Source organism: Phlebotomus papatasi, chromosome 3 (genome assembly GCF_024763615.1).
Source record: "Phlebotomus papatasi isolate M1 chromosome 3, Ppap_2.1, whole genome shotgun sequence".
NCBI classification, from domain to species: Eukaryota; Metazoa; Arthropoda; class Insecta; order Diptera; family Psychodidae; genus Phlebotomus; species Phlebotomus papatasi.
Window position 1 is genome coordinate 37,342,140 of NC_077224.1, and position 20,095 is coordinate 37,362,234.

At 31.7% G+C, this 20,095-nt stretch overlaps 1 protein-coding gene across 1 annotated transcript in view; it reads right to left on the bottom strand.

Annotated features, from left to right (window-relative positions):
* Positions 1-342: 342 nt before the first annotated feature.
* The window catches only part of LOC129805546 (protein Tob1-like), a 44,001-nt gene continuing 24,248 nt past the window's right edge, over positions 343-20,095 (bottom strand). The window contains exons 2-5 of the mRNA XM_055853530.1: positions 14,050-14,331; positions 13,802-13,978; positions 13,390-13,739; positions 343-6,668 (exon numbers count right to left, since the gene is read on the bottom strand). Coding sequence (XP_055709505.1) covers positions 6,080-6,668; positions 13,390-13,739; positions 13,802-13,978; positions 14,050-14,202 — 1,269 coding nt within the window. The 5' untranslated portion in view covers positions 14,203-14,331 and the 3' untranslated portion in view covers positions 343-6,079. The remainder of the gene's footprint in view (positions 6,669-13,389; positions 13,740-13,801; positions 13,979-14,049; positions 14,332-20,095) is intronic.

Here is a 20,095-nt window from a genome sequence, read left to right on the forward strand (position 1 = left end):
AATTCTAATATTTAATTAGTATTCCATGTCTAAGATGGTGTTGCACATTTAGTTTTTTTTTACTTAGTACTTTTAATTACAGTGATAAGAAATAGTTTTTATTTCACTTTGAATTCTGTTGAGATGTGTGTTATTTGGTAATTGTTTTTTTTTTCTTTAATCAACACTCACCATTTTATTTTTTTAAATCCTTATTCTGTATTCTCTATCTAAAATACGTATATCTCTTCTTGAATCTCTTTCAACTGTCGATGACCAAATCACGCAAAAAACGGCGAAAATCAATAAAAAGTAAATAAAACCAAAAGAAAAAGCAGAAAATAAATAAAACAGGAAAAGAAATAAAAATAAAACAAGAATATATTTTTTTTAAATTGGTGTGTATAACAATCATTCATGAGTTTTCTTTCTCATTCTCCTCACTCTCCTCTCTTTTTAATTGTATAAAATGATTTATAAAAAAGTAACAAATTATTTTACACTCTATCTCTATATATTTTTTTCATCTTTTTATTTTAATAATAAAATCTAGAAAGTATTTTTGTATTCACATTTTTTATCATTTCTTTTTAGCTGATGCTAATATTTTTTTTCTTTAAGAATTGTATAGAATTTCACACACTTGCTCTGAAAGTAAGACAATTTAGTTTCGTCTTTCTCAAAGAAACTTCATTTAAAAAAAAATCCACTTAACGATTTTGGTATTTTTTTTATATTCTATATTTAAACTCTCTAGCCTATCTCAATTTAAAGGGATTTCTTATTATATAATCTTCTTTTTTTAGTTATTCTATTAGTTTATCATCTCTCTTTACATGCATTGTATGCGAATTTTTTGTAAGTTAAATCGACATCTATTTTTTATTACTTTTCATTTACTTCTAAATATAGATTTTTTTTAATAAATATTTTTTGAACAGAGAAATTTTCGCAGAGCTTTTTTAATGATTCTTTTTGTGTGGAGCAGACTTAAGCCTTGATTAGAGACATTTTATTGCAATCATGTATGGCGAAAATGAAACAGAATTTTGCTAGAATTTGCTCGAATTCTGTAGGCAAAGTAATAATCCTATAAAATACTTTAGTCAAACCGCTTTCTCTTAGGTCTTCTACACACTAGAGAAATTTATGTCCATATTTGCCAGCTCTTTCTATAGAAGCGTAGGTAATTTGCTTCAATATGGACATAAAGTTCTCTAATGTGTAGACGCCATTATTGGAGTTAGGAAGCTCTTAAGCTCTAGCCAATCGGAAAAAGCGATAGGGGCAATAGGACTTCATTTTCAAAGTAGGAATTACTACTCTATTACATTTGGGCAACTTTTGCTGGATTATCACATTTAGGATAATTTTCTTTGAAACTGCTATAATACTTTTTGATAAAGATAAGAGATAATCATATTTTCAGACAAATTAATTGTCTCTGTCATATATTCAAAATGGCCTAAAAATGTCACAGGTTTGCAATAAAACTGAAAAAGAAATTTTTCAAATTTCATACTTCAAAATTAAAGATTTTGCCCAATTCTATTAAAGCAGAAAAATTAAATTTATCCCCTAGTTAATCGTTTTGAGCGCAATTACTAAAAATTCTTAAAGAAAAATCTCTTAAAGTAATTTTTGGATTATTTGCAGCAGTTTTTGGGATATTAGTCCGAAAAACATGCATTTTCTTTTCATCAGTCAGTTTTTTCTCGATTTTAATTATATTCTGAAGGGTCTTGTGAAGAATTTTTTAACACTCCTGTAGAGTTATTGGCAAAGCTAAAATTTCTTCTAGAAAAGTGCTAGAACGGTATTACTGGCAAATTTCTGAAAAAAAAATCCTGAATTTATGCGAAAAAAATATTGTTAGTGTATTTGGAAGTGTTCTATTACGAGAACTTTGTTTTTTTAGGTTAGCTGAAACATAACCTCTAATTTTAGAATAGCTTGGAAAATAAACAAGGGAATGGTCAATCTACCAGGGGCTATTTTGATAACTTTTCTACCTCAATTAACATAGTTTTATTTCAATAAAAATTTAGATGAGATAATCCACTTGAAGTTGGATAAAGAAACATTAAGATTTAAGATGAAAAAGAATTATAATATGAAGACAACCAAACACTTCAAGTAAGTGTTTTTCCCTTCGAAGAAAAGAGTTCTGACTTATAGTTTAAATGATTCACATGTAAGCTTCGCACATAAACCAGTTTGAAGTAGCTGCTTAGCAGAAATGGTTTTATTTGAGCAAGAAATTTATTTGAATATTTTTCATAATTTTAAATTTAATTGATTTACTGCTGCTCTGCGAAAATTTCTTCCTAGATTCTCCGAATTAATCGCAATTGCAAGTTTAAACGAAAAAAGTACAAAATTTCCAGACATTTGGGAGCAAAAATAAATAGTGAGAAAAATTATCTCAAGTAAAGCTGAAAGGTATATCTCAAGATGAATTTGTAATTCTTTGATTTTAATGTTATACCTTGATATATAAGGACATGAAAAAGTAGATTTTATTGAATTAAAAAGACAAAAAGTTAACCAAATGAAGCAAGTGAGGGAAGAATGCATGGAATTGATCTTTGAGTTTAACAAGGAGATTTTTCTATTTAAAAAAAAAGAAATAAAAAATATATAATAGTCTTCTAGAACGCATTTAACAAACAAATGTTTTTGCATAAATATAGAAAATAATGCATATCTATATAATTATTTCGTATCTCTGGTCTGCAATTGCAGAGTGATACAATTCTAAATTGTTTCACTTGCACTTTTTTTTCTTCAATATTTCCGGCAGGTACTGCTTAATAAAAATTCTCTACCACAAAAGGTACATGTTTTCATCTAGTATGTACTTCAATTAGCATGATTTTAGGTGATTTACTTTATAATATTAGCTTAAAAAAAGTTTTAATAGAAAATAAGGAGAAGTTTCAATAGGAAGATTAATATGTCTTTTTGCTCTATTCTCATAAATTATTTAGTGTAAAAAAAGTAGCGGTTCAAAAAGATTAACAAACATAAATTTCAATGAAAAAAAATAGTTTTATGGGAAAATATTCAGTTTATATGCAGAAAGTTTTATCGGTAATAGTTTTTTTTTTAATTCACTTTCCTCACCTTTCATTAGCACCTTTTATACAGTTTATTTTATTCTTTATAAAATTTTGTGTTCGTCTCAATATCATTTGATTTTTCCTCTTTATTTTTTTCTTTATAATCTTCTGAACTATTTTTCCTTATGATAAAGCTAGAATAAGTTAAATGTTGTCCTTATATAGTTTTTTTTAAACGACTTTTTTTTACATATTTCTTTCACATCTTTCTTGTAGTATTACTTTATTGTTTTTTACTGATATGCAAATTTAGTTTTTTATCTCTTCTTTGTTTTTTTCCTCATTCATTTATCATATAACTAATTTATTATAGTTCATTTTTTTATTCTTCATTCTCTTTCTATAGAATAAGCCGACTAGATAGTATTGAATACTTCACGTGATTTATTTGTTTATATTTTTTTTCATTCTATCATCAAAATTCTCTCGCATTATTCAAAAATAATAATAAAAAAATATCTTCAGTGTTAAATGGACGACATTGAGTTTGGAAAATAATCACTACAAATGTACAAAATAAAATAAATTTACAATCTAATTAAAAAAAAAGATAATAAAAAAGATTTTTTTTCAAAAAAGTGGTAACAAATCGTAAAAAAATTATTCTTAATATTCTTATTTCATTTTTTTTATTGTAGTATTTCTCTGATGTCATCTACAATGTAACAAGTTTTGAAATATTTCTGTTTTAATTTATGAAATGTCTACAATAAAGTTTTATAAACAGGTCTTACATGCTCTTGCTAAAATATATCCTAATATATACTTTTTTTTTAATATGTAATGTCTTCTCTAAAAGAATATAGTCCTATGTATTTTTTTTCTCATCATCTTATTCTTCTTTTATTAAATCTGTATAATCGTATTCAATACGAAGCAAGTGAAAAAATAAAGTATAAACTATTCTTAAAAGTTGCCGTAAAGGTAATATCCGTCTTTACAGTTGTATTAATTTCTTTATTTTTATTATTCTTTCACTCTCATTATTTATTTGTGTAATTCGTAAAACCTTGCATTTAGAGCTTGTCTTTTCTGGTGAGAGAGTTTCGAAAAAGGTAGTAGATCTACCACTATAATTTTCGAACTACTCCATTAATTTAATTAGTAGTCATGTGGTGGCGCTGATCCTGAAAACTTTCACTTTACAAGAGCATTTTCAGCTATGTCGAAAAGATATTGCCGAAACGAAAAAGCTACGCCTAAATTAAATAATATTGAAAAATGACTAGAAGGTCTCATGAATCACTATCATCAAATTGGGATAATGAATACTGGGTAACTTTTACAGCACTGGTGTAAGTCCGAATATTTTCGAACATACTGTTTAGCCACTGTTTATCCTGATTGATAAATGGAAAACTGATTTTCAAAGCCCATTAGAACGAGGGTATTCTGATCGAAATCTCTCTTTTGAATAAATAATCAATTAATTTGAAACATTTTCGGAAATCGTGTTTTTAAATAAAATAAAAAAATAATAATCCTTTAGTGAGACAGTTTTCATAAAAAGGGTAATTATCCCATTTTCTCTTATGTCATCAATTTCATTCACTTAATTTCCTCGCTATTAAATACTCATTCCCAGAACTTTTCGAAATAAATTAAAAAACAATTTTTAATCTCTCTATTTTATCTAAAACACAATCTTCCCAATCATAACTGAACTTTGAGAATTTCGAATATCGTTTTGAAAAGACAGAAAATACGTTTTTACTTCTTGATAATTCTGCAAGGAATTATCAATTTAGAAGTTTCTTTTTGCATATTAAGAAGACCAACAAATCTTCAATCGTTGCCAGAAATTTCCTAACCTATTCGAACAACGCGACTTCTATAGCAGATATGTACGTAAAGCGTGCAAAGCTCTTTTCGAACTTTTGGTTGGTTTTGGAATAAAGTATAAAAAGTCCGAGTTTCGAATACATATTTTCGAAAAAGAAAATATATATAGTTTCTTTTCGAAAGTATTCAGGTTTGCAGCGCCACCGTATGGGTCTTTTGCAAACTTAAGGTATAACTTTTCGAACATTTGCCCCTTTTTAGAAGCTCCTACCGTGAGTGAAGGTAAGCTCTGAATGCTAGGATAGTGTTTAGTGTTTTCAAAAAGAACTCTTCTTCACGTCCTTGTTGTTTTGTTTTTTTTTTCCTTAAGGAGACGGCAAAATTTCCACGTTTATCTCTTGCTTACATTTTTGGTTTGTTTTTTTTTCTCTTAATATTTTGTTGTCCATAAAAATGTTCTTTTACGCCACTATTGCACGTACAAAATTATTTCATCTATTTGTTTTTCATCTCTTCAATAAGTTATGTAAATAAAGTATTTACAATGTTTATCAATTTTTCTTGCATTTCTAATTGCATGTAATTTAATTATAATGATAGATTTTGGTGGGTGATTCTTTTTTTTTTCTTAAAATTTCTTTTATATTATTTTATGTCATTGTGTAGTTCTTTTTTAATTTGAAAAAAAATAAGAAATCGTGTTTACTACACAGTATCGTCTTGATTTTTATTCTTTAAATTCTTGTTTAATATAGAAGACGAAAAATTAGGAAAATCAATCAACAGACAAATTTTATGACACAATTTTTCAATTTTTTTTTATACCATTCTTTCCCCCAGGTGTTGGTAGCAACACCGCGAAAAAAGAAACCTTCGATATCTTTGCTCAATTCTCGCGTATTACCCTGTGTTCTGTTTTTTTTTTTTTAATAATTAATAATTTTTTTTTCTCATTCGTATCTAATCAATTCGAGTGACTATATAGAAAATGAAATTAACCATCGTCCCCCGGGTGAGTTTAAAAGTATCCATATTCAAGCAATCGCGAATAAGATTGCTCACCTTCTCTTATGTACAACAATATATGTTTATTTTTTTTTCTCAATAAAAAAGTACAAAACATAGTGTAGAAAAATAAATTATGTGGCAACCGATCTTGTGTGTTTTCTTTTTTTTTTTCTTCAATATACAATTGTCTAGTTTGCGACTAAGAGATGCTGATACGGACCTGCATTGGTGTAGAAGGAGTTGAGGCCATCCAGAAGTTTGGCGCTGTCGCTGGTGCCCGGAGAACTTCCCTCTGCATTCTGGGTGGATCCAGCTGCAGCCCCTGAAGCCGCATTGGTATCCGTGGTGGTAGCTGCGGACGGACTGTTGGCCAATCCACCACCAGCCCCTACAACGCCCTGCTGACCAGTTGACAGACCTCCGGCGCTGTAGAAATTGTGTGGCTCCTGGTACGAGTTGAATTTGCCCATAGGCGAGGAGTACATGTCCGGCGGATGAGCCCCAAAGTGGCCCGAATCGCCAAAGACGCTACGTGGTCCACCAAATTGTGGATACACGCTCATATTGAGGTTCTGGAAGAAGTAGGGATCACTGCCGAGTCCGAGAGTGAGCGGATTCGGGGAGATGGAGCGCGATGGGGAAGCTGGTCCAATGGGGCCCAAATGGTTGCCATTGGATCCATTATGGTTGTGCGAATGGTGCAGCTGTTGCTGCTGCATTGCGCGCTGCTTGATGTAGTTGGAGAACTCAGTGGGAGACATCCTGCATGGGAATTGCCTTCAAAGAAGGAATGATATTCATTAGATCGAGTGAATTGTCCATTTTTATATGTGCAATTGTCATTTGAATACCCTGAGAACTTAGAATATTTTTCAAAAGAATTCTAGAGAACTCTTCCTGAAAGTGGAGCCTTCTGACAAAAACATATTCACCTGGCATTTATTAAAATTTTTGTTATTAATTAAATAATCTTGTAAGAGGCCTGAGTTCAAATTTACGAGCGTAACCAGATAAGTTTTTGACTGGTAAGTGGTTATTATAAAGATAATTTTATCTCACTGACTACTGAGAAGGGAAAGTGTCTCGGATTAATACAAAATGGAGTATTGTACGAGATAATTGGTTTTGGCCATAGCTAAATTTTCGATTAACCACGCAATCGATAAACGAATTAGACAGTAACCAGTATAATCAGTTTTGACTGATTACTCTCGAGGACTTGACCTCTGGTTTTGTTCTTAAGACGCAAAGCTCTTTAGATACCGCCCACAATTAGATTCTTCAAAACAATATGATCATAATATTTCACAGAATTTCTAGTAAACAATTTTACTTTTAGTCAAAATTCTTGCAAAGGTATGACCTCAAACACCTCAAATTATTTTCAAGTGGAGCCTAGTCTAATAATACCATTCTGAAAACTCTGAAAACAAAATGTTTCGTCAAATTAACAAGAAAAGTTTGTCAAAAGGATGTTCTTCCAAATAAAATTTAAGAAAAAGTTTTGTCAAATTCGTAAACAACATCTTATGACAAAATTTTAGCAAAATATGTATTCGATTAACAGAACCTTTTTTCAGAATATTGTTTTTCGCAGTGTATGGGATTTGTAATGAAATATGATATTTCGATAGGCCCAAAATAACAAACTTGTTACCAATAATAATAATAATAATAGTAATTTATCCAAACTCTACATCTATTGCTTTTGCTAAGTGTCTGACGCCGTCTTAGCGTATATAAAAAGCCTCCAATAGATACGAATAATTGCGATATATCCCTCAATTCTGAGATAAATCTAACATTAAATCTTTAAACCAGCCTTATTAAAGATCATTAATATTAAAGTATCAAAAATATCTTTAATCCTTTAATCAAAAAGGGTGGCAAAGAACATGAGACTTTGTGAAGTGCTCAAATTCGTGACTTGTAGATGCTATACATTAAAAATACTTTTGCATGATTTACCATTTACCGGTTCTGAACCGATTTTAACCCATTTTTAAATCACTCATGAGATTACCCAAAATAGTTTTTAAGAGATTACATGGGTCTCTCAGGTCAAAAAAATCATTTTTTTTTGTTTTTTATATTATAGTATAACTTTTGAAAAATATTGAAAATTTCAAGTCAATCGGAGTAAAAGTCTCGGAGATAAAACAGTTTTAGTTATGCATTCCGCCCGCGCGCGCATTATTGTTGTAAAACCTTAAACGCGTTTTTCTCGAAACACCGTTTTACAATGCGGTAGTCAAGATTACGCAATCTACTGAATCGATTTTTCTAAAATTTTGTATACTTATTTTGAGAAGTATTATCTAGTGTTTGAACAAAGGATTTGCACTTCCTTTAAGCAGTACCATTTTTACAATACAAAATGTGTTGAAAAATAGGGTAAAATTGATACTTTTTTACAAAAACTTTTGCCAAAAATCCAAATTTTGTTTTTTTTTTTTCAAAAATCCTTCGTTCATGCAGGGGTCCAACTAATCCTCTAATAGAGTATATTTAGTTTTTTGATTTCAGATGAACCTATTGGGAGAAATCCTGCCTACCGCAATGTCTGTTTTTTGAGGAATGGTTCCGAAAATCAGCTACTAACGGTCGAATTTTCAAAATTTTTCAAAATTTTTTTTTTCTAAATTTTGTTCTAAAGTAACTGTTTCATATCCCAAAAGTTGGAATTTCTAAAACATTTTCGACACAATAAATTATTATCAGAAAAAAGGCCTATTTTTTGACCTGAAAGACCCATGTAACCCCTTAACTGTTTTTTTTTGAAAAACAGTTATTAGGAATGATTCAATGATATTTTTGTACCTGGATGAATATCCGCCTGGTTAATCTCTAAAATATATCCAAAAATGAAAAAAAAATCGATCGACGCGTTTTCAAGAAATCCCAAATTACATGGTTTTGGAGGGGAAGAGGAGGCGTGTGGGAATATGAGGGGCATGTTAATGATCCTTGGGTCAATTTATGGGGAGATCTCCTGAAGGTCTCAAGACTCTATCTATAACCGTTTGGGCTCTAGCTAGGCGTGGTAACGGCTGAACACACAGACACAGCTAATAAACAGCGTAACGTCAAAAAATTCGAAACTTCAGATTTCCAAAATTCTACTAAAATTACGACCCCTTGGGACCCCCTCGCCACTTTGGTTTAATCATCACTCTGGTTCATCAAAAGAATATGTAAAAAAATATGAAGCGCTCGAAGCCAGAGTATGTGCGAAACCTGATAGCGTTCCCCTATTGTATATATTAAGAAAAAATATATCTGTCTATATTTGGAGTTGAGAAATGTTCTGAGTTGAGCCGAATTCTGTGTCACACTAACTTTCTCTAAAGTCCGATATTAAACTGTCTCAAACAATCCTAAAGCAATAAATTATATTTGAAAAAAAAACTATAATTTCCGAAATAGCAAATTAACTACTTTTTTGGTTTCGCTGTAAAGTTATCGATTTACTTTTAGAAATTAATTGCCTATTAAAAAAATTCAATAAAAAATTAAAATTACCAAAAAATTTGATTAATAAAGTTGTCTTATTTTTTACAAACGGTATTTTTTTTTATTTTAAAGCTCATTATAAATTTGAAGATTAATTTTAATTTTTCATACCACAATTCCTAATAAAGTTTGCATTGGAATCACTTTAAAAATTCAATATATCAAATAATATCAACCCATCTCAAGAATCCCCATCCTCTCTTTGTTCTAGTTTAGAAAATTCTGTCAATATCTTGAAATTTTCATTGAAGTGCTGCAAAAGCTCTTTAAACCCATATCAAAATTGAATGACCTTTTAAGCAATATGACCTTTTTATCCCATCTTGATCTTGAAAGTTACTTAACGAAGTTGATAATTCAATTACCGAAAGGTTAAGTCCGACTTTGGTAGACAAAAAATCAATTTGTGAGTATTTAAGACAAATCCATTATTCCACGATATATTTGAGATAGATCTGAGGATTTACCAGGTACTTTATTAATATCCCTGGAGCTAAGAATTTAAAAATAAACTCTCCATCAATTGGTGTATTAATAGAAGTGTATTCTTCTTCCAAAAATAATGGGGTGAAAGCGCCAAAAACAGAATTAGAATATTCAAATGCTTAGTGAAAACTTGGTCGGTGTAAGGAATATAAATAACATAAAATAAAAGTTAGGGGATAAATATTTAAAGGACATTTTTATAACCTTTTAAATATTTAAAAAAGAAAGCATCTAATTTTGCGACAATCGATTTTCTTCTTGTTTCTATTCTGAGAATTTTCTATTATTTTATTATTCGGGGTGTAGACCAATTTATGTAATTGAATAATCTCTCTAATCCCCCAACTGTTTTTCGTGATAGAGGAAAATGGCAAATGATACAGTCAATTAATATCATTTCATTCACTTGATAGATATTCAATTACTAGCGTCTATTTTTATCGTCTGTTCCCACAATTTTATGAAGAAAATTGCCCACAGAACTAATCTCACTTGAATCCTCTATCACTATTTCCCTCAATTCACATTTTTTTTCCTGGAAGAGCGAAATGTCTTGGGAAAGGTAGCAAACATCCTGAAGTGAACTAATCAAATACCTGTTTCGGTTGTGGGCGGATATTGTATTATGTGTGATTCTTTTATCTCACGTATTTTAATCGCCATGAGAAACTAGTATAATTGACAAGACCTTGGACTTGGGAAGTACATGAATTAGCAAATTGACAACTACTAAAAAGTAACAAAATGTTGGTTGTCATTCTTTTTGACAAAATTTAACGATGTCGCTGATATTCCAAACAAACTGATAGGGTCAAAGGAACATCTATTGGCACTTTAAGAATTCGTATCAGGAACTATTGACACCCTACTCTGTACCATTTGAGATACGAAATTTGAACACTTATCCTTATCGAAAAACTTAGAATAATAAAAAAAACGCCATATTACTTACATTTTATTAGAAACATTAAATAAATTTCAACATTTTGACAAAAGTGTCAATAGGGGTTCCTTGTCGAAAAGGTGTTCATTTGACCCTATTTCAACAGTGGAAATGACGAATTTCTTAAAATATGACGGAAGTTAAAGATCTTGCAAAACTCTTTACTTTTTAGAATATTTCCAGCTTATAAAATATGCTTCCAGGGGCGGAGATGTGTTATATATAACCTTTTTCCTGTTCCAATCTTCATTTTTATATTTGGCATAAGTTTGATAAGCCCTTGCAATTGGAAATCACGACCTTCAAAGGATTTGGTCCTTCTAGAGGGAGTTGGGCGAGGGACCAACAACCCCTCTTCGTAAAACAAGATTGTTTTGAAATTCTCAAGAAGCCTTGGATATGACAGACTTTACGATATTGGTTCAAGCTATAAGTACAAAAGGCCTACAATTTGCTTCATGGAATATTTGCAAGCTATTAAGCTTTAAGCTTGAAGGGACGAGGTTTAGAGAGCCAGAGAAAATGGTGAACGGACGTAACCATCAGTGTCATTAAACAGCTAGTTGAAAGGGAATACTAAGATGCTGAAGGCGAAAGTTGCCAAAACTGGAGAAGGATTAATGCGAGAAGACCAGCTCCTTAAAGAAAATTTGTAGCCACTTTAAAGGAAGCTTTAGTTACAAAAAAATGTTCTCTTATCACATAACCTTAATAAATATCTTAACTTCAATTGGATTCAATATGTTCAGATTTATTGGATTTAATATCGAAAATTGTTCAGGAGGCTTTTCAATGGAGCAAACTTATTGTTAATTGTATTTAAAAAGAGAATTCTGATCTTAATTGCAAGCAATTCCCTTTTATCTTTAATTTCGTGGGGCAAACCACGTGTTATCACTGATTCTATATTACAGTAGAGTCTCTCAAATCTGAATCTCTCAAATTCGAACGCCGATTGGATTCAAAATGCCAATTGTGAGGTTATGTTAGAAAGTTCGTATTCTTGATGAATGAAAATAATATTTATGTGCTTCTCCCTGAATGTTTACATACATTATGGTCGTGTAAAATGAAAAGGAAGTATATTACCACTAAGATCTGCGAGAAAGTACGGGAATTTGATTCAAAGTACAATTTAATCTCACACAAATTTCGTTAGTTTGAAAAAATCGTTCGAATTTGGGAGGTGAGAAATGTAAAAAATACCCCCCGAGCGTTCGAATTTAGGAGACTCTACTGTACATTTCAATTAAGATTTTTAGAATTAAAATTGAAAATTAGGCAGAAATTTTCTTACAAAGAAAGACATTTTTAAGAACTTAAGCTTTTGAAAATCACAAAAAATCAGGAAGAATTCAGGAAAAAGTACTTTTGAAAATGTAAGATTAAAATAAGGATCAACTTATAAGCAATAAAAGTGGCTCCCGGTTCTCAGTTCCCTGATCAGAGGTGAGCAAGAACCGTTTGAAACCAAATAAACGTGAAATGAAAGTTGGACGTCAATGGTCAAAACGCTACCTGAAAAAACGTTTTTTGACGTTTATTCGGTTTCAAACGATTCTTGCTCACCCTTGTCCCGGATAAAATTAAAGGGCTCCCGGGGGGCCTTGGAAAATATAAGGGTTCCAAGGGTTTCCCGAGGTTCCCCCGGGTACCTCATGGGTAACCCTGGTCAGAAAAAGCTGAAGCTACTACACTGGCATAAACCAAGTTTTCAGGCATTTATCTTACGGTGCTATCACACTAGGATTTTCACAATTTAATTTTAAATTCAATTGAGCTAATTGGGCATCATAAGATTTCTAGAATTAACTTGAAAATTCTCACAGGCAGGACATATTTTGCAAGAAATTTGCTCAATTTTAAATAGTGAGGCGTGATTTTTTATTGTAATTGACTCCGCAAAATGTGTGATAACTTAAAATGTCTTATAAGTCACTTATGTGTTATGCAGAAGGATCCCCAAAGCCATAAGAAAGGATTGTAGGCAAGAGGGCTCATGAAGAGACCCTTACACAGCCTTGTTGAAAATCTGTATGAAGTCATCCCAACTGCGATTTCTTGATACAACAATTTCCCTCGAATTGCTTTGGAGGAACTCAGAAAATTACTCCCGTTTACCACTAATCACTGTACTTATTTTTTTTTTGGCCACAAATAATAATTATTTACGAGTGAATAAATTTAATAAGAACAATTTGGTTCAAAAGGAAACTTGTTTAACTGCAATAAAATAGAAATTAATGAGCAAATTTTAACATTTTAATTTGCTGAATTCAAATTTAATTGAGCAACCATATTTATGCGATTTTAGCATGTTTAAACATGTTTTGGTGGGCCAAGTATTAATTTATATCAATAAATAAACGAAAATCTATCAATTCAAATGATTTTTAATGCAAAATAACGCATAGGAACAATTCATTTGAAAATTAAATTGAATTTACAAATTGAACAAATCTCAGTGTGATAGCACGGTTAGTTCATTTAAAGAATCTCAACTCCTATTAGTTAAAAAGAGTTATTATAGATTTATTAAAAAAAAAATTTGCTTACCTATTTGCCCTCTTAGAGCTAGTCTTCAATTTGGTGCTGCCGAATTTGGTCTGAGCGAATGTGGCCGTGGTGAAGGTGAGCGGTGCCTGGGTGCGTGGCAGGAATGAGTGGGCACCGGTGCCGGGTGCTGGACTTGTAGTTAGAGCACCATTCTTGAATGTTGGACTCCCAGTGGATGCCAGTGGGGATCCATTGGGTGATGTCTTTGGACTTATACTGAGTGTACCGAAGCTCGAGTTGACAGCATCAATTGGCCGGAAGCATTGTGCCTCTGGATTGAATGTTTTCGTGACCTCACGATCAGCTGAAGAGGAGTCCTCATGGTGTTCATTGGACTCTGAGAAGAGGATCTATAAACAAAAATCACCATTAGAGACATTTATTTTGGATTTTCCAAAGAAATCTCTCATACTTTGATGGCTCCCTTTTCGCCAATTCGATAGGACACCTCTCCAGGATCGACCCAAACAGCCAATTCCGATGGAAGATTCTCGAGAATATCATTGATGGGAACACCACTTTCCCTGGCCGCTCTATCGAGAACAGCATCAGTTGGGTCTCCGGTTTTCAGACAACGAAATGCAGAGCCCTATTGAGCATAAAATAAACTTAGCCTTCGTATCATTTTAATCTGAATCACCTAGAATTATTTTAAATTACCTTGAAGGGTTTCTCCGGATACCAGTGACCTTGAAATTTGTCCTTGAGCGCCTTCTCAAGCTCCTCACCGAATAAATTTACACGGCGACGTGGTAATTTGTTGTACAAGTAGGATATGACAAAATTGAGTGCAACTTGAATTTCTATATGCATTTTTTGGTTTTTGTCAGCAACTTGCAAAACACGGGTGGGTGGGTAATACAATCACAAGCAGATGTTCTGCCAATTTCACAATTAATTCCGCCACAGCAATCGTATACGATCACTTTGTCTGGATTTGGTCTGAAACAATAATAGAAAAAAAAAGAATCCTCATAAATAAATAGTGCTACTGAAATTTGATTAAATTAATTTGATTTGATTAATTTTATTTGATCATTTCAGATAAATGAACCATGCCCTGATACAAAAATTAAGAAAAAAATAAAAAAAAAATCTAATGTCCAACGCACAATAACTTTTGTTTGTAAACATGTTTTTGGAGCTTTCTGTGAGAGAGAGAGTGAGATCTAGATCTAGTCATCTCGCTCACTCTCATAGGAAGTTTCGAAAACATGTTTACAAAACAAAAGTTATTGTGTGTTGGGCATAATATAAATTCGTATTTTTAACAAATTCTTAATTTGTTTTTTTTTTACTTTACGCTTATCATATTGTTTTAAACAATTTTTTGGACAATTTAAAGCATTATTTCATTGAAAAGAATATTTAATTTTCCGTTTTTGGCAAAATTTCAAATATTATCAGTATTATCATGCGATTTTTTCAATGCTTTCCGAAATACAGCATAACTTTAAGAGTAAAACTTTTTGTACCCTTCTTATTCCTTTGAACATAACGCCAAACTCAATTTTATTTCAATCTTATCTTGAGTGGGAAACAGTGAGATAGAGTTATGCAAGACGTTTGAGAGAGAAAAGGATGTGAATTTTAATTTCACGAAATTTTCCTGATCTATAAAGGTGTACCGGAGACATAAAATCATAAATTTTAAATTCATGAAAATAGTGAAATATACTTAAAACGAATGAAAATTAAAGAGTTATTTTATTTACATTTTACTGATCGAAATAAAATATTTTACCAACCATAATGGAATATTTTACTGACAAAAAAGATTGATTCAGATAAAATTCTGATTTTTGTTTAGAAATTTCAAATCTTTAGGCAGCTTATAAGCTGAAAACCGCTTTACTCTTCTGAACTTGAACTCAAGTAGGGGAAAGTGCCCATGCTTTGTACGGTCCCAAGCTTTATAATGATTAAATTTTTCCTATGTTTATCAATAAATATGATTTATCGAACCCATATTTTAAGTGGCCCGTTTTTAAAATATATTGTAGAACCACATTTATTCAGAAACATAGGAAAAATTTAGTCATTATAAAGCTTGGGACCATGCAAAGCATGGACACTTTCCCCTAATATTATATTTATAATTTTTCTTGAAATATCAATGTCATTATTGGAAAAAAAATCGTGTGTATAAAAACGCCTCCTAATAAAATTCGCTCATTAGTCAATTAACTGATGATCTGAAACGGTTTTTAGTGCCATATGGTTATATATTTTAAAATAATAGTGCCCTCAGAGAGACTCACTATCATCAAAATTTGCACTTTGCTATTGCGAAAACAAACTATAAAAGTGCTTGAATACTTGAACATAAAAATAGCCAGCAGAGAACTCAAAAATCTCACCACTAAAATTGCAAATTATTCTATTCCTCCTACTTTAAATACTCATTTTATGGCTCAATTATAAGCACCATGTGATTTGGATGAATTTTAAAATTGCGCGATAAAATTCAAAGTGAAATCTTATCGATTTCCGAGATGAAGTTAATTAGAGAAGTTCAAGTGAGATTTTGTTTTTAGCCAGACTTCCTGCGTAACAATTTATTAGGCATATATGCAATTACTGAAATGATGTGACGATGTTGAAAAAACAAATATAAATAAAATATAATATAAATGATTGGGAAAGCACTGTCGAATGCATCTTTTTTTTGCGGGGTGGGATGTTAGAATTTAGTATAAGATAAATCAATGAAACAAACAAATATTCATCCTGCATTACTTGGACACTATTCAAAAAGCCATCTCATGCTATTTATCTATCTATGTTTCGCGAACTAGGTCACGTATGCTGTACAGAGAATATTCTCAGACACAACTAACTTAGCACAGATTTGTCATTTCCACCATATGAATTTGCTCATAAGAAAAGCCGCCCAACATAAATTCAATTTGGAACAGAGTTTTCGAACCGAAAACTCCATTTATTTGCATTTTCATGCTGTTTCATAAAACATTTTGGCACACAAACATTGCAAATTCTATTGATTTTCCTGCCATTGGTACTTTTATACCAGAATGATGACACGTGATTAAAGGAAAATCCTTCTGGAGGGTCATGCGACTACCATTGTATTATATGTTTATCGGGAGAGTGGAAAAAGGGGCACATTCAGTAATATGAAACGTGACCCAATATTTTGTATCTACACACTCATCCACAAACTATTATATTTATAGAATATAGTGAGTGTTCGTAGAAAGATGTATCAAAGGGAATTGAAAATTATTCCCATTCAACTGGAAGCCCGGATAATCCAGCTTTAATGAGGAAAATCAATAAAAGACCCAAGTGAAAGTCAGAAGAAAAGCAAATTATGCAAAATAACTTTAGAAAAAGTAATATTAACACTTCTAAAGGATATTATTTTTAAATTATTCATACTGACATTTTCAGTGCTCTGAGAAAAAAAACCCTCATTATTTAATCATGGTTTTTGTCCTTTACTTTAGAGCAAGGTGCTTTCAATTTACTGCACCAGAAGTATCTAAAGCACACAAGATGAATTTGCGGGGAAAATTACTCAATCGTACTTCAAGTCCATATTGATTTTTATAAAATCGACGAAAACCGCAATGAAAATTCATCGTATTGGGATTTGGTTAACATTGAATTAATTGCTCTACAGTTCAATTTATGCATAAGAGAGTGTATTCTCATATTTGCAAAAGTATATTGAAGAAATTAAAGATAGAATAGCACTGAGAGAAATGGAATGGGATATTGAGTAAACGAGAGTTTCTAACAATAACAAAGCTAAATTTACAGTCTTACTGCAAGATGAATTGTCTTAAAATGCCACATAAGAATACATTGAAATTTTATTTAAATAACCGAAGAATTATTCACTCAGAGAAGAGTTTATTTAATCAGAAAAATAAACATTTGTTCTTCGGTTCAAAGTTCGAAAATATATAAGATGGACAAAAGTCAGAATTACAGTAAAGTTCCTCAAACTTGAACATTTTTATCTTTATTATAATTAGAATTATCTTTAGTATAGAATATCTTAATTTTAAAAAATCTTCGATCATCTACCGATCGGAGATATTTATCAACTTCGATCATTCATCGTTCATTCGATCATCATCTATATATTAGTGCTCAACCTACTCCTTGGCCAAATAGTGAAAATGGTCCTTCTCAACCTTGGTTGTCTGTTTTACATGAAGGTACTTGAAGCCAGCTCATGGATTGAGCTCACATTGATTGCGAGCAAAAAGTATTTCAACAGGAATCTAGCATTTTCTACACAGAGACCACTATCTTACAACAAGGGTCCAGTCCTCACTTTTCAGATATTTCGCGTAATAGAAGCTTCAGACCTAAGGCCCTTGACAGACCTGAGGATTAGCCGAGAGACGGCTTAGCGTTATTGTATTAAAAACAAGCACGTGGAAAATTGACTTTTTTATATGGAGCTATTTGAAGCCATTTCCCTAAATTGATCTCGGACTCAGCTCACAGTGCTCCGAGGAAAAAATGTATTTAAACAAAATTCAATATATTTATCTCTCGACACGGTAAGGGATCTTATAATACGAAAAAACTTCTCAATTTTTAGATATTCAGCGTATAACAGTCGCGAGTGCAAAAAAAAATCCCATATAAATTTAAATCGAAGTATGAGAAAGTGGCTTCAAATTTCCGGCAACTTGCCAGGGGCTTGATTAGAAATAATGGTTAAACTACATTTCCATCATTTTCCATTAAGTCGTCTCTCGGCTTAAGTCGTAAGTGTGTCTAGGGCGGCTTGGCCATCTGATTTAACTCCTCTAATTCCTCATTAAGCATATTTTTTTTAGGAAATCGCTATTTAGGATTAAATGTTAATAATAAATAATAAATAAATAAATAATTAATTAGATTTTGAAAAATCAGTAAAATTGCTTGTTATTAAGATTTTTGATATCTTCGGGAACTGGAGTAAATCTCCAGTCCGATTCCTGCATAACGATCACGAATGCAGAAAAAAAAATCATAACGTGAAATTTGGCTTCAACGAAATAGGCCATATGCTAGAAGAGTGATCCTTCTCAAGTTTTAAAGTCAGGGACGGGGACAGTAAATAGCAAAAATGTAAAAAAGAAATTAAAGCTAGAAAAAGCAATCAAGATAATACGAAAGCTTTGGACTAATCTCCCTCAATTCATAATGATTCGTTTAATTTCATTTAAGGAGACTACTTTATTTGACAACGTCGGCCGTAGGGATTCTCGTAAGTCTACTCTATATCTACTCTATATCTCAAACCGTTAGGCCTTTAAATCCAGGGAGAATTTCAGCAGATTTGTGAGAATTCTCATAAGAAAACTATTATTGAGAATAAAACCGAAAGCTCCAGTAAACAAATTAACTTATTTGTCTGACTAACTGTCTAAACTGATATACCGTAAAAAATTACCGCGTAGATTACAGTTGTGTTTTCGGAAGGGAAACTCCGTCCGGATCGGATTCGGCTACACGCTACGTGGAGTTTTCAATCCAATATCAAAAACTACTCTTCTCCAGAGCTTTCGACACGCTCCGTGTCTTCCTTACTGGTAGAGTGTTGTCAGAGATCTGTGAGTTTCATTTCAAATGTGTTTTGATCATTCTATTTTTATTTAATTCCAAAAACTTTGTTATCAAATTACGAACTGTTGGTAATCACTCTTTTCGAGGGACAAGTCTTGTCAATTTTTTCGAGTGTAGGAAGTGTATTTCGTTCCTATTGACTCATTCATTGAAGCAAAATTTAATTTTATGTAGAAGTCAATCAGCACTCATTCTCACACCCAACGTCCACATTTCTCTTGTATCACTGAGTTATATCTCTCCGTATCTTTAGCATTCGCAAATCACGGTTTCGCATTTTTTTCCTCTGAAAAAATATACCACACACAGACGCTTATCAATTATGCTGTATCTTCTCCTTCAGAAAATGTATATACATACTATCAGAGCTAAAAGTATGGTTGTAGGTGTCATATAGAATGTTTTCGATATGTGTATTGCGCAGCTTGAGAAAACCTGGTGACTTATTTTCTTATCACGTATATGTATGATAAAGTAATTATCATTTCGCGTGATCCAGGTACTTAAAAAAAAACAGAACGATAAAACCACGACGTCATGTAAACTTCTGAAGGTAATAAGACTTTTTTTAACATATTCCTCTCAAAGTTAAATGGCTAAAAGGAGACCTCCATTGTAAGATTTTTTAAGGATATTTTCATATTTTCTCAGTTATTTTTGTTTATCTAAAATTCTCCATCGTTATTGTGGTTTATAATTGAATTTGGTCGTAAGTGGTGAGGGATAGTGTATTAAAAGACCATCATCCAGGTGAATCGAATTAGACTTTGATGTGTCGAAAATTATGAACACAATTGATCGATATTGGTTGAATATCAACAACTATTTGAGCCATTTCATGCCAAAGTGGACTATTAGCGAGGAGCTATTTTCAGATTGTGCTAATCTAAAAATAATTTATGAAACACTTTCAGAGATTGAGACTTCTCTCTCAAATTGTAAAATATTTGGCAGTGATTGCTGCAAATTAATTTTGGTGTGTGAAGACTTTTTTTCCTTGTTTTCCATTTCAAATTTTCCTCAAGACTTTGATCCCTAGCTGAAGATACAAAAAAGTGACCTTTCTGTCCATTTTGACTTGGGTGCGAATCAAAAGAGAAGAATGTCTCAA